Source organism: Anser cygnoides, chromosome 2, assembly GCF_040182565.1.
Source record: "Anser cygnoides isolate HZ-2024a breed goose chromosome 2, Taihu_goose_T2T_genome, whole genome shotgun sequence".
NCBI classification, from domain to species: Eukaryota; Metazoa; Chordata; class Aves; order Anseriformes; family Anatidae; genus Anser; species Anser cygnoides.
In genome coordinates, this window is record NC_089874.1 from 117,304,800 (window position 1) to 117,332,517 (window position 27,718).

At 36.7% G+C, this 27,718-nt stretch overlaps 1 protein-coding gene across 1 annotated transcript; it reads left to right on the forward strand.

The window, feature by feature from the left end:
- The first annotated feature begins 1,712 nt into the window (after window positions 1-1,712).
- Window positions 1,713-27,009, forward strand: LOC106037566 (desmoglein-4-like). The gene is made up of 16 exons (XM_013183515.3): window positions 1,713-1,931; window positions 8,675-8,710; window positions 9,134-9,262; window positions 10,467-10,622; window positions 10,776-10,923; window positions 11,765-11,928; window positions 12,195-12,329; window positions 12,612-12,797; window positions 12,977-13,236; window positions 14,252-14,394; window positions 14,555-14,773; window positions 15,927-16,340; window positions 18,216-18,364; window positions 18,870-18,930; window positions 20,553-20,761; window positions 22,656-27,009. Exons 1-16 carry the CDS (start codon window positions 1,884-1,886, stop codon window positions 23,619-23,621), a joined length of 3,423 nt encoding a protein of 1,140 aa, XP_013038969.3. The 5' UTR covers window positions 1,713-1,883; the 3' UTR covers window positions 23,622-27,009.
- The last annotated feature ends 709 nt before the right edge of the window (window positions 27,010-27,718 follow it).

A 27,718-nucleotide genomic window follows, 5' to 3' on the forward strand; every position in this document is an offset into this window, starting at 1 on the left:
CCCTCCAATGATCTGTAGAGAAGTTTGAGAAGACTACTCGTTTTGAAGCTGTGTTTGCCCTTCTTCTATGTATTTCCCCTATATAGAAAGTATAGACCTAACTCTGAACTGTCAGAACATTGGCTCACTTCACCTACTACTGCAATAGTAACACAAATATTTTTCATGTTATTGCACTAATGATGATATCATTGGGATATGAAATATTAAAAACATATAGAAAACAATGCTAAGAATTCTGTTAAATGAAATAAAACTCTGAACCAAACAGATGAAAAACACAGAAAGGAAAATGTTTTTGAAATGATATCTTTTGGAATATGTAACTCAGCAAAAGTTCTGAAATAAGCTATTTTGTTCCATAAGGAATATGTACATTCTACATGTGCAACAAATAACTTTTCATTTTGTCTTTATCCAAAAGAAAATTTCAGATGGTTGAGAATTTCCCAGAAAAAGGAAAACTCCAGGTGGTATCTGTTTAACATTTCCTGTCCCAGTTCCCTCACCAACTCACTGCCAGGCACGTTGTACTCAGTGGCAAAGGCTGAGTGGCAGCAGGGAGGTGTGTGATAGGCTTTGGCAGCCCCAGCCAGATGCAAGGCTGCAAGGCACCCATGCAAAGAGGCATGTAGATATGGCATGCTCCCAGAAGAAGCATGGGGCTTCATCCTGATAGCAGCTGCATAGCCCCAGAAGAGCTGAAACCTCTTTTCCCAGCTTAAGATTAGTCCTGGGACATGCCCAGCACCTTGGTGGGTTCAAGGAGCAAGAGAATGACAGCTGTATTGCACTTTTGGGGGACAGAGCTTGCACCCTTCTCACAGGTCCACCAGCACAGCAGATGCCCACCTTTATCTTTCCTGTCATGGAGCAATTCCCAAAGATGCAAGGAAGCATTTAAAAAGCCTCCAGTGCAGAGCAAAGGGGTACACTGATGAGCAAAGATTTCTCCATCCCACACATATTTGTTCTCGTGACATCCAAAAAGAGGCCAGAAATGAACTGTGCAGCACATCCTTCTTTTGCACTCCACGGCCTGTCAGTTTGAGCAGCTCTCCAGTTTCTCTGGAGGCATGTGTACATTTCCATGCCGGCTGTGTCAGCAACAGCACAACCCATAGGAAGGGAGAGGTATGGCATGAGGAGACTTTGCAGGTAGTGAAAGCAGAGTCTCCTTTCTCTGCTTCTGAATACTCTTGTGGGGCAATGAAGAAAACGCTTTTTTTTTTTTCTTTTTCTCAAATTAATAAGTTACTTTTTTTAATGGCAACCTGTTCTGTTCTGAGTACTGCACTTCCGTTGACAATGTGAATAGAGCTGACTTCTCACCTGACAGTAAACAAATGGACGTGTATTTGAACTCAGACTAATCATTTCTTCAAGTCCATGATCTTCACAGCAATATTCATGAAGTTCCTCTATTATACTTGGTGTAAGGAGAAAACTGGCAACTGCATTTAAAGCAATGATAAGTTACCATTTTAATGATTCCTTATGTTGTGAGTAATTTATAAATCACTCAGTATCTTCCGAGCAAAGCTTGCCTTCTGTTTTTAAAACGTACCCTTTTGTATCCAACAAAGGGTTTCAGTGCAATAAGCATTAAGGTGTGTCTCCTAGCTTTTACCTGCAAGCAATAATGATGTTGTCAAGCGTTTCAGGTGAGACCAGCCCAGGATTTTGGGGTGGGGAAAGACACTCTGTTATACAGCATCTTCAGTTCTTCCCTCAGAGGGAGGCAGAGACACCTTGAAAGGCTGAGTATAAGGACATCTACCGAGTGTCTTTTTACATAGACATCAGAGCTGGGGGGGGGGAGGGAAAAGGAATAGACCTGTAACCATAACTCAGTTGGACTTGTATCCGAGAAGTCAGATGCAATGGATTGGCTCCCTCACCGAACAGCTGCTTTTCTGTTCCTTTTATTGGTAAGTCAAATTTTAAAACAATATTTGTAAACTTTATGATTATGCCAGCTGAATCTCCTCAGCAGACCATTACTTTTCACAGTGTAAACTAACCTGACCTTCTCACACCCCCCGTAGAAAAAATATAAATAAATAAACGTGAATTTAACACAAAGAAATAAAGCTGAGATTGTTTTAAACTCAGTTTCTGAAGATAGTAGCTTAGGTTTTCATTAAATGCTGGCAAACATTTCTTCTGATTATGACTTTGCAGTCTTTTGATGCTTAATATATGACTTTCTGTTTAATGCATGAATTTTCAGATTAATATTGTTTATGGGGACAGTTTAAGGAGTTGCTTTTATTAATAAAAATCTTATGTATTTTTTAAAAGCCCCAAAAAAACTGATTGGATAATATTTGCTTCTATGTCTTTATTTTTCTGATTGATTGAGGGAAGATGGAGAGCAAATATTATTTCGTAAACTGATTAGCTTCAGAGCTGAATGAGTTTTATGGCTACATTCAAGAAAAAAACAAAAAAAAAAAAAAAAAAAACATGAAATTTAGTGAAGATTGTAGCCAAGCAAAAATCAAGACTTGGCCCATGATTTCACATTACAAAGAATTCCTACCTTGTAGTGTGCATTTGTGTCAGAGCAGCCATGTGCTCAGCGAGTGAATGCGTGATGAAAGTGTTGCACTTTGGGTTTGTTATTCTTACTGTAAAAGGAAAGTTGTGGGTACGGTCAAGTGGAATAGTTGTACAGTGTGTTCATCAAGGCACAGAAATTACTGAGAACGGACTTAAAAGAATTATGGATGCCCTTCTACTCCTGCTTTGTGATTTTCACACGGATTCTTCTCACTCATCTGTGCTGCTCTTTTAAAATTATGTAGAGGTTTAAGGCCCTGAAGATTGATAAAGTTAGAATTTAGAGTATAGTTGTACCCTTTAGTGTATTTCACTTTACACAATGTATTAGTAAGCGCAAATGTTTGTTAAATCCTTATTATTGTCACCTCTGGAAATGCGGTAGTCAGGGAAGAAGGGTTTGTTGTTAGAGCGTATGAAATCCCAAGGCTTAAACAGTCACAGTTTGGCAATCACTAAAGTAGAACTAAGCAGCGCAGGGCAGCTGCCAAGCAAACAATGTCAAAACTTGGCAAAAGCAAGTTATGGTTCGGATGAGTTTCTGCTTGTTTAATGCAGCATGCAGATCTGTGGGACTGGCCTGTCGTGCATGATGCTACCAGTGCTGGATTTTTATATAACATTACTGACTATTTGTTTTATTCTGTTACTTGGTGATGCATAGTCCTGATGAGTTGAAGTTCAAAAAAAATTAAAAAAAAAAAAAAAGGAAAAAGTGAAAAAGTTTGCTGTACTGTATTTAAAATCTGTCTGTTCAAAAGGGCTTTTACTGCTTTATCTTCTCTTGTCAACTCTGGAGCAATTTTCATTCTTTCAGTATATTATCATTATGATTGTGACTGAACTAGGGCATGTCAAGAAAAAGGAGTGACTATGAAAACTGCCACTACATTTTGATGATTACCAAATATCTGAACTTCTACTACCCAGAGGAAACAACTGTTGTTCTTGTTGTGTGCTTTCCTGCACAGCAGCGTTTATGGTGGCCTGTACAGCCTAACTGCATCTTTCAGCACTGTACAGAAAGCTGATGGGCAAACCGTAGAGAATAACTACATTATAAATTATGTATATGATTTTAGTGCATTCTCAGAAACACTCTTGGCTTTCAGCTTGGTTAATCTTTCATGAAAATCACCTGTCTCAATAGTGCGTCTGATTAGTATATTGTTAATAAGTTGTATCAAATAAAATGGCTGTGGAATTATACATATTTTAGCACACTAGCACACTTTCAGAAAAAGAAAACTTACGAGCTCTGAAACTAATAATTTTCCATATGCATTTCACCATTGGTGGGACTGATTCTGCAACCCTTGCTCATGTGACTTCAAAGGTGTTATTCTCATGAGTAAGGGAGTTCTGCTTGTGGTACTTGCACAGACACGTTTTATGGAAATAACCTGTTTGATCAGGTATGACTCTCCACCTCCCAGCCATCAGGTGACTGTTAATAATTTTAAATTCACCACATCTCTCATATGCACTTTTGTCTGGCTACATTTTCCCATGTGTTATCTACTTTTTTTTTTTCCAGTTGTTAGGCTCTGGTTACACCTCCTACTCGTAACTTGGTTGCATATAAAAATATTAAGGGACTAAATAATCTACTTGCACTTGCATACCAAATATCTGCAAGGATTTAGCCAGAAAACTGCAGGCCCTTCTGCAGAAGAAAAAATATATATTATAGAAACAGAAACTAAAGCAATTCTGCACCAGAAATTATCACACAAGATGAGTTTCTTAAGTTTGCAGTTACATTCCTGAGTAAAAATGGCCCCTAAGCAAATGTGTATTTGCAGCTGGAGCACTCTAAGCCATATTAGAACTCAGGTTTTATTGAGGATATTTATTGAGGAGAGCACAATTAGAGCATGTCTAATTTGAAAAACTAAAATTTGAATGATAATGGCTTACACCCTGTATTGAAATTACTTTTCTATTCATTTTTCTAACGGTTAAGCTCAGATAATGTATGGAAATTCATTATTTCTGTATGACTTGTCCTCTATTTCTCAGTAGAAAAGAAACAATCTCAGTGGAAACATTGCCAAAGTGCTTAGTTCTTTGAGTAAATATATTTTAAAATAAATACAACTTTAGAATTTATTCTTCTGACTGACATGAACATTATATTTCTGTTGAAATAGTAGTGGGTCCTCCATCCCAGGTGCAATACAAAATATTGACTTCACTTCCTAAGACAGGAAGCAGCAGAAGCACCTAACTTTTGCAGAATTACAAAAACAATTGACAGAAAAATGAAAAATTACCCTGAAAAAAATCCCCTTAAAAGTGAAAGCACATTCATTAGTGACCTGCAAAAATGAAAAGTACAGACAAAAACTTATCCTTGTTTTGATTTAAATGTGATCATACTGCTTCTTTTTAAAATATGAGTTTGTGTCTTATATTTCAGGTGTGCTTCTTATTATTTAATGCACTGATTTATCTTTTCTCAAAGAGGTGCAGAAAGCATGAAGAGAAGGGTTAATTATTTCAACCTTTTGCTAGACAGAGCTTGGCTGAGTAAGATGTAAAAGTCCCGAAACGCTGACACAACCAGAGCTACCATGGCACCCTGATGACTCATAATATATGTGAGTTCTCAGCACTCCTCCCATCATGGCCAATAACAATACCGCTGTTGACTTCAAAGAGTGAGAAGCAGATCCCATATGAATAATGCTGGGAAGATGTTACAGGCGTGTTCAGTCATTTAGATATGAGTAGGTGGAGGAGGGAGGATTCCATAATTGCGTATAATATTGCTTAGCAGTCAATTAATGATTAGTTAATTTTTGTTTGCAAATTGCTTTGAAGGTGCAAAGAACTATACACATCCTATGGGCCTAATTCTCTTCCCAGTTACATCAGAGTAAATCCAGCATAAATCCAGTGTGATTCTAAGGCATCATTTTATACACAAGGTTCATAGAAAAAAATACAAGCTTTCAGACAGGCTACTGTGAGAGTGACAGTAACAATAAATATGTTTTCTGCTTGCACCTCTCTTAGTCCACACCAGAAACAGATTGTGCAACTAGCTTCTAGCTTCTCAGCAGAGTTTCCATTTTTTCACGATCTCTCAGAGACTAACAGGACAGGAAATTTTGGTTTCATTCTGATCAGCTTACCTGCCCCAACGTCCTTAAGATGCAACTCACATGTTTCAGTGCTTTCTACTGCTTTAATTATCATTAAGCGCTGAATTTATGGAAAGTATTGCATGCAGGCACTCAGATACTAGTTTAGAAAGGAAATTTGTTCATTATCTACAAGAATACCAAAGTTAGCTGCTAGCAGACAGATGACAAAATGTACTTCTCCACTCAAAATAGCACTAGATAAAGAGTTTGCATCACACAGATGTTAAAAATAGACAGCTGGGGTTGGGGGGGGAGCCTTCTAACTGTTGATATTAGTGGAGAACTAGAAAACGTTAGGAAGGCAGAGGACTTTTCATCCCTGTGTCATGTTGGATAGATGTCACTTCAAAATTGCCTAGGTTTATCTGGTGAATGAGACAACTTCATATGGTGTATGCCTGCCCTCCTTCCTATAATACAGCAGTAACTGAGAAAAACTTGTTGAATGCAGACCTCAAGTTCATTAGATCAGCATTTTCAAGAAGCATCACAAACTGTACTAAGGACTTTGGATTCAAAACCATCAAGATTTCTTTAAAGAGCTTCCATTAGCAGCATGTAGCAGCAGGGTCCTTTGTCAGTAAGGGACAAATGTGGAAATACTGGGCCTTAATTTACAATTCCCAACATCACTGATGAACAAATTCTTGGCATTCCCATTATCTATGCTCCAATGGATGAAACTCCAGTGTAAAAAGGATATTTTCATTGCTTGGAAGCAGAACTCCCTGTAGACTGAAATCAAGTTTTTTAATGAATATTTATGTCCTTAAAGAACAGAATTCTCCACAAGTTTTTTCTTTACAGAGATGCCCAACACAGTTTTTCAGGTAGCCTTGTTAAACACAAGAGTGGCATGACCAGATGTGATGTGTTAGTTTCACTGTTAAATGACAGAATAGGCCATAGGATACAGTCAGCAGACAAGATTCACTGGTATTGCATTAGGAGGTGTATACCCATACTTTTCTAGGTCAAGACAATTCCTTGCTTGCATACCAGAAGAGATTTCTGCCTAAGGGTGGAGAGAATTTCACTGTACTTGCCAAAGGAGTCTCTGTTGTGCAGGTGGGATCAACTGATAAGAAACATTGAATCAGTGCCATTTCTGGTGGACCTCCTCAGTCAGTCTCTCTGGTGAGGGTGTAATCTGCAACTTCTACTCTGCCATGTTTTCCCAAGCCACAAGGGGTTTAATAAAAGCACAGGGTTTAAGTTCTGCTGAGGTGAAACCACTCCACAGTTTAAATGAGTCTGATATTGCAGATTGCCTTCTCTGAGGTGAGTAATGACTCATATGAATCGCATTCTGCAGCCAAAGATTCAAACAGTCGCCAAGACATAAACTCAGATTAAAAACTGTATTGATGTTTTGAATGCAATATGAACATATCTATTTCCTTTCCAAAGACCTAATGCAACTTTGTAGTGATTTTCCTGCAGACAACTTTTCTTAACAATTTGTGTCAACAACTTGCTCAAAGAAACAAACAGAAAAAAACCTTACTCTTACTTCAGTATTTCAGTATAGTTACTGAAGTACTATATGAGTAAGTACTTCATATTACTTATGAATTGTCCCTTAAATTTAAATGTAATATTTATAAAAAAGAGGTAGATCCACAGTCCAAACACCCTCCTTCACAGACATTAAAGCAGCTTTTACATGAGGTTTCAATGAATGTTCTTGGGAAGATCAGTTCACTAGAGACATTGTTTAAATGAAGTTGAAGGTGCTGTTCAATTATCTTTTGTATGTAAGAGATTGTTTTAATATGAAATAAGTGGGAAAAAGTCTGTGCTCATCTTCTGGCCTTGATAAAACAACAATGCAGTACGTTTAAAGTGTGGAAAGTCCCATGAGGTAAAGATTCTACAAACGGAAAAGTCATCTCACTTTATATCCATGCAATATCTGTCATAAAATCTACCAGGCAAAAGACATCAGACCAAGAAACAAAACAAAACAAAACTTGAACTGTACTGGGAAATTACAAAAACATGGAAAATTGAAAACTACAACCATTCATCACGTTTGGTGAGAAAAGACAAACTGCATTGCTTTTTGAGTCACCTAGATATTTCGTTTTCTCCCAATTATGAATGAAGCCAGAATCCAGTCATGCAGATCCCATGTTCTTCAACCTTTATATCTGAAGAGAGCAAAGGTAGATCCTAAATCAAAAGCAGTGCTCTGAAAAGGTACATTGACCAAGTGAGCTTTATTGTCACAATTTATCTAGCAAGAAAATTAAACCGTGCCTCCTTTTAAATTGTGCTAATCAAGAAATTGATGAATCTCTATGATTTTAAAGTACTTACTCATTGCATCTGATTCTGTAAACAATATTTACTTGAGTCTTTAGCTGCATAGTTAGACTTCAAATTAAAGCCCACTGAACTCCAAGAAAATCTGCCTGATTGCAATTGGTTTTCCATTAGACCTGGAATCTCTTTAACCTCAGTGAGATGTTTGAAGAAAACTTTTTGTTCCTTTTGGTTAAACTGTATATTGAAGTATTACAGGTCTACTGTGGACTCTCTAAATAAGATACAACAACAATAACAAAGAATAAAATACACATTCTTGAGAACAGATATTGCAATCATTTCTTTCTTCAGGTGAGATGGTACAATGTAAAAGTCTGTGTGAAAGCTGCATTTTGATATAGGTATAACTTGTATGGCACATCTCTTCAAACTGAAAGTGCCTTGAAAGACAGAAATAATTTTAAAAGCATTAACTTTCAAAAATTAGTGATATATATAGAAAAATAAAGGAATGGTGCAACGTAATTTATGGAAATCCTTCAGCTACAACCTAGATATGTTATTACAATAGATTTCAGAAAACATACTGCTCCTGCTCTGCAATTTAGTAATGTATAGCAGCCAAGTTTTGGTTATTGAATTATGTCCTGTGTGTTTATATGCTGATCATCTTATCATTCTTGCAGGTATTCTTGGATTTCAGCGCAGGATTTCATGTAGAGGTAATATATATTTCTTTAGAAACCAATTTTCTGATAAAATGTAATGTAACCAATGTAAAAATGACATGGAAAATACTCAAGTTTTATTTCTGAACTTGAAGATTGAAAACATATTTACATAATAAACAGTTACAGGTAATAGTAACCTGCTCATCGTCTCAGAAATTCTCCTAAACCTATATGAATATCTCATATGCAGAAATATTTTTAAAGTACACATGTACAATGTTAGAGTTTGGGATGTATTAAAATGTAGATGTATTAAAAATACAGTATTAATACTGTATTAAAATGCAGATGTATTAAAAAACACGTTCTATAAATATCTCTTCTCCTCCCTATTGTGAGAAATTCTATATGTCTGAATTAATTTCAAATGTATTGAGGTTGGTGGTCATATGATACTGGTACTCTATGTCGAAGGTAAAAGAATGGAGTGAAAATGGAACAGCAAGATGGAAAACCTTCAGAAGACAAAAACGTGAATGGATAAAATTTGCTGCAGCTTGTAGAGAAGGAGAAGATAATTCTAAGAGGAATCCAATTGCCAGAGTAAGTAGAAAGCAGAGCAGAATTGTTCACTGACAAGGAAGCTTTTTCTGAAGTAAGATAAAAGCAGAGAAATTTAAGAGCACATTTGCTTAGACTAGTCAAGGCAAGGAATGTAGAATAAAAGAAAAATGGTACAGTATTTCCAGCTCTGCTGACAGTCTTATATGTGAAACCACAAAACTGCTGAGGAGTGATCAAAGGCTTCCTAGAACATTGCAATCAGGCCCCTTCCTGGAGAGCTCCAACCATAGTCTCTTTATTGTGTAGTGTCTGTACTAGATTGAGATATTTTTCTTTTCCCTCTCACTTTGAGAAATGCCTGAACAAGCGCAAGTTAAGGATGATGCCTGACTCCTGTAGACAACAGAGCAAAGAGTTTGAGTGCCACAATACAACAAAGACATAAAACTATTAGAGAGTGTCCAAAGGAGGGCTACGAAGATGGTAAAGGGTCTGGAGGGGAAGACGTACGAGGAGCAGCTGAGGTCCCTTGGTTTGTTTGGCCCAGAGCAGAGCAGGCTGAGGGGAGGCCTCATGGTGGCCTGCAGCTTCCTCACGAGGGGAGCGGAGGGGCAATGGCTCTGCTCTGTGGTGACCAGGGACAGGATCTGAGGGAATGGCATGGAGCTGGGACAGGGGAGGGTCAGGCTGGGTGTTAGGAAAAGGTTCTGCACCCAGAGGGTGGTCGGGCACTGGGACAGGCTCCCCAGGGCAGTGGTCACGGCACCAAGTCTGCTGGGGTTCAAGAAGCGTTTGGACAATGCTCTCAGACACATGGTCAGATTTTGGGTAGTCCTGTGTGGAGCCAGGAGTTGGACTCAATGATCTTTGTGTGTCCCTTCCACCTCAGGATATTCTGTGATTTTATGATTATTCTTCTCCCCCCGTCCATACCCCTTCAGCCACAGCGTAATACTCCTGGAAGTTTCTCTCCCCTAACATCCTCACTTCACCACCAGAAGATTTAAAGGAAAGAGAAAACCTGTCCAGTATTTAAGGGCAGACATAGCTATAGGCTGCCTGTTTTTTAGAAGAGCCTTCAATTTGTTCTATAAATTGAATCTTGTGAAATGTGTTTAGGAGGAAGACTAAACTTATACAGATTTTTTTAAGGAGACTAATTATAGAAAAAAGAAAACACTGCAGATGTTCTCAGTAAACTGGTATAAATCATATTATGTAATAATATTTTGTATTATTGTAGATTCGATCAGATTGTGAAGAAAACAATCCAATCACATACAGCATCTCTGGAGTTGGAATTGATCGTGCCCCATATGGAATATTTGTTATTAACCCGAGAACAGGAGACATTAATATAACAGCAATAGTAGATAGGGAAGTGACCCCAGTATTTGTTGTAAGTACTCCCATTTTATCTTTCCTTTAAAATGATGAATGCAGGGTGGTGCAGGGGGAGCACAAGGAGAAAAATGCTCTAATTCATTTGTTTCAGATTGTAGCTTTGCTTCCTTCAATTCTGGTTTTAAAATGAGTAAATCTCTTTATCTAGATACGCTGCTTTGCTAAACACTCAGTGACGGGTATAGATTTGGAACCACCTCTTGAACTTCGAGTCAGAGTTCTGGATATAAATGATAATCCTCCTATATTTGCACAATCTGTATTTACAGGAGCTGTTGAAGAATGCAGTATGGACAGTAAGTAACTATGTTATTGCCTATCATAGTAAAGTTAGTGAAGATCCCATAGTACAGTTAATATAAACCTGGGGTGTTCATTCGACTTTTTTTTTTTTAGGCAATGACGTACTTTTCCCAAGGCTACTGCAGAGGAAGGAGCAGGAGATGCTTCTCAGAGTGTTATTGGAGTAGGGCCCAAGATCGTTGCTTAAAATTAAACAGCAGTGCTTCCCCCTTCCTCCCACACACCAATGCTGAATATTCTAGTTCCTAACTGTACCATCATGAAATTCATTTAGATGTGACAACTTAAAATTGGTCCATTTCTTCTCATTAAATAATAATAATAACATTACAACTACATTTATTTCCTGTGAAGGTATATAAATTACTTTTTTTTTTTTCAGCCTGAGTATTGAAGTTGCAGTAGAATATTACTAAACAAGCCCTTTCTTAAACACCTAAAATGGTTCTTTTTACCAAAAGCATTGCAAGCATCATTAAACATGAGAATAACACTGAGTGTGTTACACTCATGTCCTACCTTCTAGAAATTCTCATTTAAAACTGTGGAGATATCTTCTGTGAATATCTTCAGGCTCAAAACTTACAATTTTTACATATTCCCTATGGTGACTTTAAAAAGTTCATTGAAAATCTACCTTACTCCATCTGACTTTAATTTGTAATGCATTTTACAGTCACTCACGTTCAGTCATAATTAGTACAAGGAAATTAAACTTCCATTTTCTTTATAAATGTCAACAAACAGATAGCTTTCTGTCATTTTTATACACCAGGTATTTCTGATTTCAGAACAGTTTTTTTCTGATTTTCTTTTTTTAATTGTTATTCTTAGACACACTGGTGATGAAAATAATTGCATCAGATGCAGATGAACCTAATAACTTGAATTCTAAAATTGCCTTCAAGATAGAGAGTCAGGAACCTTCAGGCCCACCAATGTTTGTTATGAAAAAGGCTACTGGAGAACTCCATCTGGCAAATTATCTTGACAGAGAGGTAACATTTCCAAAGTCAAATAACATGATGTCATGGTGTGTGTATGTTATGAGAGTGACAAAAAATAGAGAGAAAGAGAGAGTGAGGAGAGAGTGAGAAGGTGTGTTTTCTTTTTCTTTTTTTTTTTTAAGGGTAAATGCATTTCTTTATATATGTTAAAATAAAAGGCAAATTCCCGTATTAGGAAACAGTAGCACGACATAAGTATTTGTAGTTTATAAGATGTGCAGATGCTTGTAACATGGTCATTTCTCTTTCTGTGACAGCAACACAGTAGCTACACTCTGGTTGTGAAGGCATCAGATCGGGATGGAGCTGGAGATGGAATTTCGTCCCTTTGTAGCTGTCATGTGAAAGTTATTGATGTCAATGACAACTTCCCAACTCTTGCTCAAAGCTCTGTAAGTGTTTAATATCAAAAGCAACATTATCATTAGAAAGCACTAATCCATTTCTGCTAAGCTGCATCTGCAAAAATTTGAGGTGACGTAGCTCTTCAGATCTGCAACCAGAATCACAATTTACACAGAACACATATTTATTTATTTATTTATTTATTTATTTTACTGTTATAGTTTTAACTGAGGGAAGAGCACTTTTCAAAGAATTCTCTGTGGTCAGCTGTATCTCCCTCACACTACATACATCAGTGTTTGCTAATAGATATTTATCTGTCATTACAGTTTTCAGCAGCTATTTCAGAAAATTCACTCAGTTCCGAACTGCTACGAATACAAGCTCTGGATGCTGATGAAGAGTTTACTGACAATTGGTTAGCGGAGTTTTTCTTTATATCTGGTAATGAAGATAATTGCTTTGAAATTGTTACAGATCCAGCTACAAATCAAGGAATCCTTAAAGTAATTAAGGTATGGATAAATAATATGATTCAGCTGTTGAAATAATCATCTTAAAATAATTTTAATTGTTAAATATATATATATCACTAACAACAATGACACTCAACCATTTAAAATAAAATATTTAAATAAGATTAAAGTCCAGGAAGTTTTATTTATTTTCTGATTTTCCATGTTTTATCTTTTAGGAACTGAATTATGAACATATCCGAACCCACTCACTGAGTATCGGTGTCAGGAACAGAGCTGAATTCCACCACTCTGTTATGTCTCAGTACCAAGTCATCGGAACACCCCTCATAGTAGAAGTAAAAAATGTGATTGAACCTCCAAGGTTTAATCCATCTTCAATTATCTTTTTTGTATCACAAAGAACGAGGGCAAACTATGTTGTGGGAACATACACGGCATTCGATGAGGACACAGGGACTACTGCAACCAATGTTGTGTAAGCTCTGATCTGCTTAACCTACTGGATGGAATAATTCTTTTAATTGAGATTTCAATGAGATTAGGAAGAGGTATTCTCTATTCCAGACAAAGAAGTAGAAAAGGAGCTTGCAGAGGGTACTGTAAAATAACAGGAAAATAATAATAATAATAATAGCAATAGAATAATAGAAATAGAATACTATGTTCTTATGCTATGATTGCTTTTGTTTCCTGACCTACTTTCCTTAGCCTTGTGCACAATGCAAACAAGATATCATTCTTCTCTCAATCTGTAATTTAAATAAATCAAAACAGATTTTTTATAAACCAACTTAAGAACACAGAAAGAGAATCTGCCTGCATATCTAAAAAAGCAAGCAGAAAACCACAATAATGGGCAATATTATACAATCAAAACAGAAGAGGTCACTAATAGGTCATTCTATAGTTTAAAAAAAATGGTTTGACATTTATTTCTGATGAAATTCATGGAAGTTAATTAATAAGAATAATTTGTTTTATTAACATATGTAGAAATAAATGCACCCAATTTAACAAGGTTTGAAAAGCTTTCATAAAACAGACAAAAATATTAGCAAATACAACCATATACAAGCACAGTATGTTGTAGGAAGAGCTGTGGATTTAACTACTGATGTTATCAAAGGTTCTGTTAAAGCTTTACAGGGACCAGACAGATTTTATTTACTTTCAGACTATGATAGCACTTTCAAAATATAATGAACTTTATGCATTTCGTTTGTTGACAATTATTTTTTACGGTGTATATCTTTGGACATCTACAAGAATTTTGTTTGAAAAGGCTAAAATACAATGGCATCTAGCATAATCTAAAGAAAAAATATTCCAAAGTGACAAATATTACTTGCAAAATGAACATATAGCAGATCACTATACCATATGGAGTTCACATTAATTGGAATAATTTATTCCACCCACATAACTAGGTCTGCATTTGTACTGTTTCATATTCAACATAATTCTGAATACTTTTCTTTAAACAAATACAGGTATAGTATAGGACGTGATCCAGGTGCCTGGTTCAGAATCAATCAAAACACTGGTGAAATCACACTGAACAAAGTTATTGACTGGGAATCCTCCTATGTATCCCATGGGCAGTACAGAGCAGAGGTTCTGGCTATTACTAGAGGTAAGAAAACAGTTGTCTGTTGGAGAAATGGAGAAATTAAGTTGTCTGAAATAAAATACTCTTTGTACATTTTTTTTTCCCGTTCCATCTTTTCCCACCTGAACTGCATTATTTATAGTATCAATATTGCCTCCTGATTACAAATACCTTCTTTTTACAGGGGTTCCTCAGTATACTGCTACTGGCACCATTGTGCTTACAATGCAAGGCGTCAATGACAATTGCCCAACTATTAATACAGCATTAAGGAAAGTATGTATGCATTCCCCATCAGTGGTCATCACAGCAAAGAGCATGAATGGTGATCTATACGGGCTCCCCTTTACATTCAGCATACATGGTGAACCTCAAACTACATGGATTATCAGATCAATAAATGGTAAATTAAACTACTTTTTATAACAGAATAAATCATAGTAAGATTACAGAGTAGGATACGTTTTCATAAGAAACAATACAAAACAGTCATTAAAATCCATTCTTCTCACTTAAATATGATTTTATATTCAGTTGAATCCAAAGAGTTGCTCTCTATGTATATGTTAGCACTGAATGAGAATTATTACATGCATTTTATCTAGTTATCTTTTAAAGGAAACTAAAAATATGTTGATAAAAATAGAGCAGCAAAACTGTATGTGAGCGTGATAACTACGATAAGCAGCTTTATTGGTCTAAACCTAATGAGGTAATTCAAAAGCAAGTTGATATTTTTTTATTTCTATATTATTTAATTCTATTAATTATTTTTATTCTAAGTATATGACAAAGCTCTTATATTTATATGAGACCAAAAGTTCTTTGTAAATTTTATTTTTATGAAAGCCTTATGAAAATGGTAAATAAAGATTACATCTTTTGCAATGTATGGTACAAATTCTGCTTGCTTTTTGATTAATCAAATCTCATACATTTCTAAATGATGGAATTTGCATAATTTACTGTATGTATAGAAGGCTTTATTAAACAGTAAATATCAGATTTGCAAGTACCTTTGTAACTCCCATTTGTCCTAAACAGACATAAATTCATAATTTTAAATATTTTGAAAGAATTGAAATACCTTTTCAAAAAAATAAAAAATAAAAAAAATAAGAAACAGAAAGCATAACTAGCATGTAAATTTCTAGTGAGAGAAAAGAAAATGTGTAAAGCTTGCAAATTATGTGTTAACAATTTTGGGAACAAAAATGAGGAAAACCAGCAGTAGATATAAAAAACTGAATTTGCCCCTTTTATATTTCTCAAGTTAAAAAGTGATAACTAGATTGATCTGGCTCAGGTTCTCCAAATACAAAATAAATAAATAAATAAAAAAAAATAAAAATCGAACAAATAAATAAAAACCACCAGTATAGATCATGCTTCAGCTTTGAATAAGTACTGTAGTTGCATAAGTAACTGAAGATCTAATCCAAACACTTAGTCTGTACTATTAATATTATTCACCAAAATTATAGATTTGAGCAGTTTTTAAAGTCAACACCTTAATCTAAATATTTTTCTCTTTTTTTTTTTTTTTTCCCCTAAAGCTACCTCTGCAGAATTAGTGAGTCAAAACATGGACTTCTACCTTTATAAGATCTATATTAGAGTAAGAGATAGCCAAGGCCGAAGCTGCCTACAACCATACATAATTCCTCTACAAGCTTGTCGCTGTGACAGTCGCAATTATTGCAGCAGTGGGGCCACAAAAATAATCATCATCGGTGGTGGCGGTGGTGGCGGTAGTCCTGATGGTGACAAAATTAGTTGGACTGATAGGCCTGTTACTGACAGATATGACTACAGAGACGTGACAGAGTGGTACACTAACGTTGAAACTCATGAAACATATACATCTGTTGGTGAGGAAAATGGTTATCCTATCACATATGGCCAATCTCCTACTACACTTAGCGGTGCTGCCATTGGCCTGATGTTTCTCGGTGGCTTAATATTTGTTCGTAAGTATTAAATTTATCATATATATATATATATTTTAACCTTTACAAAGTGTATTTTTTATTCTTCTAAGTAAGGTGGCTTTTTGGTCAGTTGTTAACCCATGGGCTCCCATGTGCAACTTGGCAAAACAAAAACACAAACAAAACCAAAAACTATAGGAATTGTATGGATACATATAGGATATATGTACATGTATGTAAACATATGTATGTATCCTATATTCTACATATATATCCATGTTTCATTCAGAAATAACTCTCTCCATCCTAAGAGCTAGGATATTCCTCCTTAGGTATTCAGTTCTCAGACTACCATGAAGAGTTGAAATGTTGAAAGAAAGAGTTGAAATCTTCTACTAAGAAGATTCAGAAGATTCTGGCAAAAGCTGCCTCTATTAGTTTACAATTTACACTTTGCAATTTGAACTTCAGTTAAATTACTAAAACAAATGGGCAACTATCAAATTGGATATGAAAAGATGTAAGGAAAGAACGAGTTTCCTTTGAACTGTAAGACAGATTTCAGTGGTGGGATGAAGAAGACCATCATCTTAACTTTTGGCCATTGCTGCTAAATATGACATCTGTTAAAAAACAATACTGTATACAATAAAGGATCAATATGTGATTTTCAGTATATGAGCTTCAGCAATTACTTCTCTGACTGCTGCAGTCAGATGTGATTGCTCTTCTTTCGTGGCATTGGCATCAAGCAGTCAACATCTGAAACCGTCCAGTGCAGAAGTACTGACTACAATAACTATGAGAACCTGACTCTTGAGGAGGGTGATCATATTGGTTTTTGGTCTCTGATTAACTGGGAATCAACAAAGACAAAATTTTGAAGCTGCAGAGAAGACTGTTTTGTTTCTAGTTCCCATTTGGTTAATTCTCCAGGAAAGGCCATCTTTCTGCCTTCAGAAATCTCCTTTCCTAGTTGGTGGTCTGGATTCAATATGTCCTTACTCATGTAATATGAGGTAGCACTGTATACACTTAATTGCCTTTTCTCTTTGTTTCACTTTGATGTTAAATTGGGAGTTTTAGATACTTTGGCTAGTCTGCTGTAAGCAAGTGTGTCTCCCCAGTAACTCTGCAGCAATATTAGGTTTTTAACTTAATTATCTAGGTTAATAGCCTAAATACAGCCAGAATGAATATTGCAGCCCCTTCCTAAAATGAGCAATGCTTTTTTTTTTCCAGTAATTTCGAACACTGAATTCTTGAAAGAAATAAGCATAATGCACCACACTGCAAAACCTGACTCACTATCTAATCATTTTTTAAAGCCAGGTGTTGAGGGGTTTGACTCTTGCTTTTCCAATAAGCATCATATATAGGTGATGGGAATATTGCAACTGGAGTGTTAGCTAAAGATCACTGTAGCCACATGAATAGTACCCTATTGATTCTTATAAGTTTATTGTTACTAATGTGTATTTCTGAAAATAAATTACAATGTCTGAAGAGAAAAATATGTGCTTATGTGTCAAGAATGAATATCACTGAATGCTATATATAGCAAGACTGGTTCTGTTTGTTTAATTTTCTTAAATCAACATCTTATATTCATTCAGTTGAGGTAGATCAAAGTCTGTTCCTGGATGTATAGCCATAAATTTAGAGTAACAGCAGCCCTACTCCACCCCAACTTTACTCTGCTATAACTGAAGGTACAAATTATTCCGAATATCCAAATGCATACATTTTCAAAAGCAGATGATTCTGAAAGGCAGACTTGCAGGCTGATTGGTTTGAAACATTTCAAAAGACCTTTTTTCTAAAGTTCTTGAGCACCTGCCCTCTGGGTAAAACAGCTATTCCTATGAAGAAAGGATGTCCTAAATCCCTATTTCTTGTTTCTTCCCTGTTAAGTGATTCCAATTCTGATGTCAATGAGTGACTGTTGTGGCTGTGGACCTGGAGCTGCAGCTGGAGTTGGAACTGGATTTGAACCTGTACCTGAATGCACAGAAGGGGCGATTCATCCATGGGGAATAGAAGGTGCACAGCCTGAAGATAGGGTCAGTACATCCCATATTTCAAAACCCTGCAGTAATTTCTGTTTACAGAAAAGACTTCATTTGTCTAGAAGCCAGAAAGTGATCATATTACTATGTCATCCTGTAAAAGAAGCCTGGCGTTGTCAGCCATTGCCAGGCTGGTATGAAAGGTGATTCTTATTTAAGATTTGCAGATGGAGCTTGTGTGCCTTAAGTTGTTTTCGGTTATCTTGGCCCAACAGTCTGATTTTACTATTCCCTCAGCTGAAGCGTAATTTGCAAGCTTTTCCAGTGCAAGCTAGGGCAAGATAATACAAACCATCTTCACTGATCACCTTTTACCTTGAAAATGAAAAATCTTTTTTTTTTTCTTTTTTTTTTCTTTTTTTTTTTTTTGTGGGAGTGGTAACTCTTAGCTGTCATTAACACTTTAAAGTGGTAATTCCTTAGCATGATTCACAAAGTCTTGACCTTCATAAAGGAATTTCAAAGTTATCATTCAAGGAATCAAAATGTTGTTTTCCAGGATGTCTCACACATTCTTGCCCCAACAACAGCTGCTGGAGGTGATTTTGGTGAACCTTCTGGTAAGAATATCCAAAGATTTTCTATGCATGCTATCATAAAGCTGTCTTTCAGCACTTCATATCTTCTGGTTCAGGGAGCACATTGGTTTCTCAGCTACAGCACAACCCTTCCAACTGTACCTCTGCAGATAGTCAAACTGATGCCAGTAGGACTTCCAGCATGAGTGAAGGGTCTGAGGCTTGAGCCTTGAAAATGGGCAGATACATTTCTTTTGAAATATTTGCTGAGACTTTCAAATCTCAGGCATTTTTTCTTAATCATTCCAGGTAGTGGATGGAGGCTTTTTTCAAGATACCAGTTTTAGCAGAAATGAATCTGAAGACCAAAATAAGGAAATTTTCTTTCATAACTTGGTGGTGGAAGGTTTGTCCCTTCCCAATTTCAAGGCTTTCCTTAGCACGAGGGAGAATAGGACTTACCAAGTAGCTAGTTAATTACTGCCCATTTGTGCACCAACCTAGATAGAAAGCTGGCACACAATATAAAAAATATATGTTTCTGTGATAAGGTTCCCCCAAGAATTAGATAGCCATAGAGTGCAAGTCTAGCTCTGCAGTTCCTCTTTCTCTTTTTCCCCATTCCTCACTCCACAACAGGAAGTAAGGATGCTGGCACAGATCCATTTCCTCTAGCTTCTGACAGAAAGAAATGTCACTGTGCAAGCAACAACTTCTCAGATGAGCACTGATTAGCCAAAAATGTTCTTATCCTTAGACAAAAAGATAAGAGAACATTTTGGGTCATAAATATGAATGTGTCTTTGTTCTCAGGGAAGTTCTGATGCCATGGCAATAGAAATGTTTAAGACTTTCGCCTGTGATTTAGTTATTTCCACTGTTCAGTAGTGCTACAGTGAGAGCCCCAGGTTCAAATTCTATCACCTGAGATCAACAAGATTAAATAGAAAAACAACGGAATTTGGCGTATATTTCTTAATGTAATCATAGGTTGTCAAAAAGACTACTACATGTAATTGTTTTATTATATTACATGCTAATATTTAAGACCACACATTCATTGCTATAATATATGAAGAAATGTGGAGAAGATAAAACTCTGTGTATAATTTTATAATTTAATATAAAGGTTATTTTCATTCTGTATTATTAACACCAGCAGTTATGATCAGCTATTGTTCTCCTGAATCCCCCTTAACAATCTAAGAACTAGAAAATTTGAAAGGAGTTAAAAAGCTATTTCTTTTAGTTAACAGTTTCAGACAAAACAATATAACCGCAGTGGGGTTATAAATATGCATCTATGCATTTGCGTAAATATCCATGAGCATTATCTTATTTGCCAATGCAAATCCCATGGGAGCATATGCATGCACCAGACAGAAGTCTCTCCAATTAAACAAGCCAAACACTGATATTTTAAAGCATGTATGTCTAGCTTTATCATCACAAATAAAATCAAAGTTTTAGATGTCTGCTAGTATGCACTTAATTTTTATTGTAGTTTTAGTGTTTGGTATGTGTGTGGATCTGTGCCTGCAACTAATCTAAAATATCTTCAGAATTTCAGCAGTTTCATTATACTATTTGCAAAAACAACTGGCAAATTCTGTGAAAATTTTCAGAGAACACAGGAGAGAGAATTTTTCTTTTCTTGTTCTCAGATATATATACAAACACATATGGAGGAGGAGGAGGAGTATGTCATGGTGTTGAAGAAACTACAGGGGTTGGCTATGCCACTGGTACTGGTTATGGAACAGCTGGAGGAGTTTCTGGAACAGGGGAAGTAAAAGGGTCAACGGGAGGAACGATAAAAGAGTATCGAGAAGGAGGGGTGAACATGGCCTTCCTAGACAACTACTTCTCTGAGGTAATTATGTGGTCTTCTTTGTGTTGTATCTGTGAGTCTGATGTTACGCTATCCTCCCCAAGTGACACTGTGAGAATACAAAATCACAGAGTCATGGAATCTTAGGATCTATAGTTTGGAAAAGAGCCTTAAGATCATCAAGTCCAGCCATCACCTAACAGTACCAAGTCCACCATGAAACAATGTCCACAATGTTCCTAAGCACCACATCCTAAGCACCACCTCTTAAATACGTCTAGGGATGGTGACTCCCCACTTTTCTGGGCAGCCTGTTCCAATGTCTAAATACAAATAACTCCGCTCAACTGAAACTCCCATGATACAAGACTGGTGTAAGAGCAAAGCTCACTGTACTAGTTGGAAAAAGCAGGAGATTGATAATACTGCTTTTGAGCTGTTGGCATATAAGTTTTGATAGTTCAATTCTGTAATTCTGTTCATTTCTGTAAAACTGATGGACACACTGTAGGTATGGGCAGTAATTAAATTATTTCAGATTAATAAGTGACCATCACATGTATCCATTTTCCACTGTTTTCCAGTGTATAGATATATAATAACATCGTGAAGTTGTTCACAAATACTTTTTTAGAGATTGTTAAATGTAGTAATTTTAAGTCTTAAGGAACTCTGAATACCAGTTCACTTTCTTCCATATTTTTATTGCCTTTTTTGTTCTGTAAAAGACTTGTGAGATGCAAATGACATAAACACACAGTTTTGAACTGGGAAAATATTAAGTAGACTTTACATATGGGATAAAATCCTATGGAGTTTACATGATTAATGGATTTATTGGATATAAATTGGATTTAATTGATATATTTTTATAAGTATCATGAACTGTGATGCATAATACTACAATTGCATATGTCTTCAAAAACAAAATCAATTAATTTGTGAGGATTGCTATATTTCAAAATCTACTCAAGATTCAGTGAGGAAGAGCACAGAGCAGTCCTGAAGACCTGAACATGGTTTTCTCCCAGATTGTGATCTCCCTGCCTGGTCCACGAGCACTATGTATTAATTGTCTGCCTGCCATACCACCACCCAGATTACCCCTTCTATTGACTATCTCAGTCTCCAAACCCTCCGCCTCTCCCTCCTGGGCCTCCTCTTCTGTTCTTTCCTGCATCCTCCAACCTCATCCCTCCTTAAATTTCTCTCTTTCTTGCCTTGTTCCTCCTCATTGACCACTCCATCCCCAACTCCATCCCAAATCATTGATCCCTATCCTACTCAAAATGGATTCTCCTCTGGACATACCAAGCCTTCCCTGCTGTGGCCAACCCATAGTCCCTTTCCTTCTGTCCTGGTTCCTCTGCCATCCTGCTTCAGTCTTCTTCCTACTGCTTTGTCTGACTACCGCTGCCCAAAGAGTATGTTCGTTCCCGTTTACCCTACAATCAGACCCACTGATGGCAGACAGATACCACTATTCCTTCGCTGTCTTGGCCAGCTGTGTTTGTGCTGTCCCCTTGCCCACTTTGCTAACAATTTCAAAATTTTAACATAGGGTTCTTTTATCACAATAAATCACTTTGGATGAGATTCTCAAGACAGGAAGGCAGGAAATACCTAGGAAAATTATTGCCAGGATATGCCACATTTATAAAAGTCTCAAGTCTCTGCAGTATTTGTCTTAACCAAACCTGAGATGCTAAATGTTTGCAGAAACAATAATAAAATATTAGTAACATTTGAATAAAGCTTATGTTGAGGTCACACAAATTTTGATTTTTTATTATTTTTTTTGGTCTTGAGATGTTCTGTTTTTCAAGTCATCTGGGCCTTACTGTGGTTGGGGAGACCTTACTATGGCTTGAGTCGTCACGGTTAACAACCTGACAAAAAGTCACTCTGTTCACCTTTCTGTTTTTGCAACCTACAGAAAGCATTTGTGTATGCAGATGAAGATGAAGGTCGGCCAGCAAATGACTGCCTATTAATATATGATCACGAAGGAATAGGTACTCCTGTCGGCTCTGTTGGATGCTGCAGCTTTATTGGAGAAGATACAGATGAAACGTATTTGGATACATTAGGACCAAAATTTAAGACCCTAGCAGAGATATGTCTGGGCAAGGAGATCGAACCTTTCCCTGATGCCAACCCACCTTGGCCAGGCATTAACGTCACCTTTCCCAACCCTGAATGTGACCTGAACCTCCCGCCACCTGGAACCACCATCCTTGTCAACGGCTCTGCACCAATGGCTCCCCCGGTCGGCACTACCACGGTTGTTACCGAAAACACCTACACGTCTGCATCTACCATACAGCCCCCACGACCCATGCCTGATCCTTTGCTCCACGGCAACGTGACGGTGACAGAGACCTACACCTCCAGCTCTCCTTGTGTTGACCCACTGCGCGCATCCAACGTTGTTGTAACAGAAAGGGTTGTTGGTCCCGCGTCTGCCTCTGATCTGCGTGGCATGCTAGATATTCCCGATCTCACAGATGGGTCCAACGTTATCGTCACAGAAAGAGTCATTGCACCTAACTCCCGGCTTCCGACATCTCTGAGCATTCCTGATTTGGTAGATGGGTCAAATGTGGTGGTGACAGAAAGGGTGTTCAGGCCTGCCTCTGGCATGCCAGGCAGCTTAATAAATATTCCCTCAGAGTTATCCAACGCCCACAATGTGGTGGTCACTGAGAGGGTAGTGTCAGGGTCTGGGATGAGCGGCCTAGCGGGGGGAAGCCTGGGAGGGGCAAACCTGGGGGGCCTGAGCAGCACAGGTCAGATGCTCAGCGCTGACTGCCACCTCGGCCAGGCAATGGGCACAGCGTCCCCTGGCACCTCCCGGAGAAGAGTGACAAAGTACAGCACCGTGCAGTACTCCAGCCAGTAAGGCTTCTGCCAGCGCACCTCCCCACTGAAATTGGCACTTGCATCAACATTTGTTAGCTGCCACCCAACAAGAATATCATCATTATTTATAACTAGCAAACAGCACTGAAATTTCAGGGATTCCTCCTTGAGTGAGGATCTCAGAAGGGTGCCCCATTTCAAGGTCAAAAACTTTGTCAGTGAAGGGAAAGCTGAGGTGAGCTCTAAATTTCTCTCTTTCTTTCCACAGAGCAATAAACTTGTACAAACAGACACTAATGATTTTAGAGAGATCTGATTAGTAAGCAGAGCAGTGAGAAGGGATCCACATACAGTATCAGCATGAATTAATGTCAGACGAAAGAGTGTTAAAATACTATATTGGTGAATGATCTCCCAAGACAAGCAGATTTGGGTTAATGGCCCCTCACTGGCAAGACAGGAAAAGAATGCAATTAGCAATTAGTCAACGTAAGACTAAATAAGCACTTTCAAACACATCACTTTACTTTGCATGTAATTTCAGGTGCGCTGCAAAACAGCACTTTGAATCATTTCTGCTATCACCAGCAACAGTTATAAATAATAATCATATAAACACAATGCGTTTTCATAGCTTTCTGAAGTTCTTAGTAAAACGTGCTCTTTCATGACCTGCCATGTTGCTATGCTCATGGCCAAGAGTGTGGCTAGGAATTTGCCACAGCTGGAGCTGCAGCATTGATGCTGCAAACCAAGAAGCTGTTGGCTTCATCTTTTTTCCAATACCACTACAGCTTTACTTAAATCTAGAAGGACGTTGGTGAAAACCAGGAGCAGATAATCAGATTTTTGTGCCAAAATATGCCTACCAGTTAAGTCTCCAACATCAGGTTACTTTACGAGAACTGTAATATAACATGCCGGTTCTCTTCTCAAATACTGCCAAGAAAACAAAGTCTTAGAAGCTTTGTGATGTGGGGAGGCAATAGCAAGTATTATAATACTGACAGTGGTAGCTGAAGGCCTTCGTGAAAAGAAAAAACCCTTGGGAACAATATAAATTTGCTAATACTGAGCATGGAGAATTGTTATTTCATATGTCAATGTATTTTGCATTGATATTTTGAAAGTTTATTTGAATGTGTTAATTGAAAAAGTCTTTATGATTCTATAATCTTAATTAAATCTGGCTTTTATTTTCCCACAAAAACAGCTCTACTGGATTCTGTTATTCTAATAATACTTTAGCATGCTTTAGATTATGATCTGAAGGAGCAAAATGCTGAAAAGTAGTAGCTATTTCATTTTACTTCTGTATCATATGTATAGTAAGCATAGTGTATACAACAACATCACGTTGATGTAAATACAATAGAGTTATATGGAGGGATTGTTTGTTGTTGTTGCTGTTGTTTTGCTAGATGACCAGATCAGTAGCTTTCCCTCAAATTTTGCTTCTTCAGCGTTGATGGACAGGTTAGTGAAAAGTTTAAGAGTTGTCTGTGAAATTCCCACTCAGTAAAAAGGAGAAGAAACCTTCAAATCCAAATTAATTCATTTAAGTGCTCCCCAGGATTAATTGACAAATTCAAGGCTACCTTGAAAAAGGTCCTTCCATGCCTTCAAGCTTTTTCTGAAGCGACTGAGCATGCTAGATGCACTCCCCTGGTAGCACTCTAAAGCAATCTGAAGTATTATTGCTACTTGTACTTCATCCTGTAGCCTTGATTATCTTAAGTATCACTAAAATTGTGTTGACTTCAGTGGAATTATTCTCTATTTATGTTAGATAACTACTTTAAGTATGGTTTCTAGAATCATTCTTTAAAGAAGGTAAATAGATATAATATATAAAGTTTTATGCTTTTATATGTCTGATTTTAGATCCAGATATTACTTACTGAAATTCACTAAAACCCTGACAAGCTCCTTTTCATTTCACTAACCACCTATTTATATATTAAAAAAAGCAAGTATTTGCAATATGTAGGGCTCTCTGTGCATTTAGAGAGCGTATGCAATTCCATTAGAGATATTTTTAATGTAAAAAAAAAAAGTTTTTTGTAAATATTTAAATAATCATCTTATGCAAATCACAAATATTTTCCCTAATTGTGCTCCAAGGTTATAAAACCAGACTGCAGGAGCATGTGCTGAATCCTTTCTGCCCCCCCTCAAACAGGAATGCTGTGTGAAGTATGGGTGCTCAAGCTGAGTCTGGGCTCTCACATGTCTAGAAGTAGAAAGTGGAAGAACTAATAGTGAAAAAATAAAATAATTTAAAAAATCTTTTTAAAAACACAACTTTAGGTTATGTAGTGGTTCTCTATTTTGCTAGCACTGTCTTTTGGTAACTTTTTAACATAGTTTAAGAGCAATAGTTTTTTATGTTACATTTCTCAAAAGCTTTCTGCACTTTCTTAATACTGGTTTCTCATGATCAGCAATCAAACAGCAACCACAGCATTATTCCTCAGCGCACTTCCAGTGCATTTCTGATTATTAATCTTTATTGCTGTGTGATTTTTACAAACTTTCTTACAATTGCTTTCTTAGTGAGATATTGAAATTTTTAGGTTATTACAAAATTGTGGAACAAAAATGTATCTGAAGATGTGAGTGAACAAATACTCGGTTCATTAAAATTCAGTGAAAATTCTTTTCCTTGCTTTATTATTAAAAAATAGCATATAGGTTAATCCTGACTAACAGATATTACTTCTGCTTTTTTTTTTTTTTTTTTTCTTCAGCTATATCTTAGAAACCCACTTGCTGCCTGGCTTTAATCCTGTTGTTTAGTAAGGAAGCATGAATGGTTTTCAAGAAAGAAAAATAACTCTAAATAGTGATCTTAATCCTGCTATATGCCATTCAAGCCAAAAGCTCCTGAAGTGTCAGCAGTGTGCAACATCAAGTCTATAACTTTCTTTACTTACTTGGATTTTGGAGAGCAGGATCCTACAGTCTTCCACAGGCTTATTGAGTTCTTGGCAGCATGAAAACCATGCTGTCATATGGAAGTGAATAGAGCCACAAGCAGGGGATCTTGTTAAATTACTGTCTTGGGAACACTGTCTGAATTTGTACTGCAGGTTTCAATTCTTTTTGCTCAGTCCTGATTTTGTGGTAATAAATAACACATTTAAACTGCTGTGAGTAGCATATTGTACTATTTGCAATATGAAAAGAGTACTAAATTTAAGCAAAAATCCGAAAGAGCCTAGCATTTTGCCTGAATTGAAGCATTTTGCTTTGCCTTCCTAACACGTAACCAAATGAAGCATTTTCATTCTATTTAAAATACAAGTAATAGCATAGTGTTAGCGTGTTTTCATAAATAAAAATCTAAGGGTTTTGCTTGTAATAATTTCTGAATGGCTCTGAAAAAAATACAATAAATGATCATTTGGAACATTGTGTTTTAAGTAGACTGACTCAGGATTCTTTTTTTTTTTTTTATCTATCAGTGAAAAATGTGGTTTCCTTTAAAACTGATGGTTTGTACAGGAAAAATCCAGTTTTTGTTTTCTATCACAGAAAAAAAAAAAAAAAGTTGACTTAAGTCATTGCATCCCAGTGTGAAATTATTTCATGTGTAAAAATTACTAAGATACTTTGTTTTAGGTTGGCACAACAGAACTTTGTGTCAGGTCCCATGGGAATTACAGTACAATTTCCTCAAGTCATCAGTCTCTGCGTTGTTCTCTCCCATTAGATGGCCTTTTCTGTGATACCCTTCTGTCCTGCAGCTCTGAATCAGTGCTTCAGAGGATCTGTAGGTTAATGCTGGAGTACAAGCCACAGAGAAGAAAGAACAAAAGACACTTGAATTACAATATTTGGGCAGCACAGGCATCTCAGGTACACTCACTGCACACAGTTCAAACTGAGCCTATCCAAGCAACAAGAATTTGATTCTAAAAGTAAAAACAGCACATTTTAACATTTCTGAATCAACTTTCTAAGGTCACAGGCAAGTATTCATGATAACAACTAATTTTATACAGAGATTTTTCCAAAAAAAAAAAGGGGGGGGGGATTTATTTGAAGACAGTAAAATATTGCTTTTAAAAAAGAATAACGTATTTACCGTTAAGTGTAATTTATCATTTTATATTGCATTAACATTTTAACATA

Coding starts and splice junctions, on each gene's coding strand:
- LOC106037566 (XM_013183515.3), top strand. CDS start 1,884: ATGGATTGGCTCCCTCACCGAACAGCTGCTTTTCTGTTCCTTTTATTG. Junction 12,798..12,976: donor GAATCCTTAAAGTAATTAAG/GTATGGATAAAT, acceptor TTTATCTTTTAG/GAACTGAATTATGAACATAT. Junction 18,931..20,552: donor TGATTTTGGTGAACCTTCTG/GTAAGAATATCC, acceptor TCTTGTTCTCAG/ATATATATACAAACACATAT.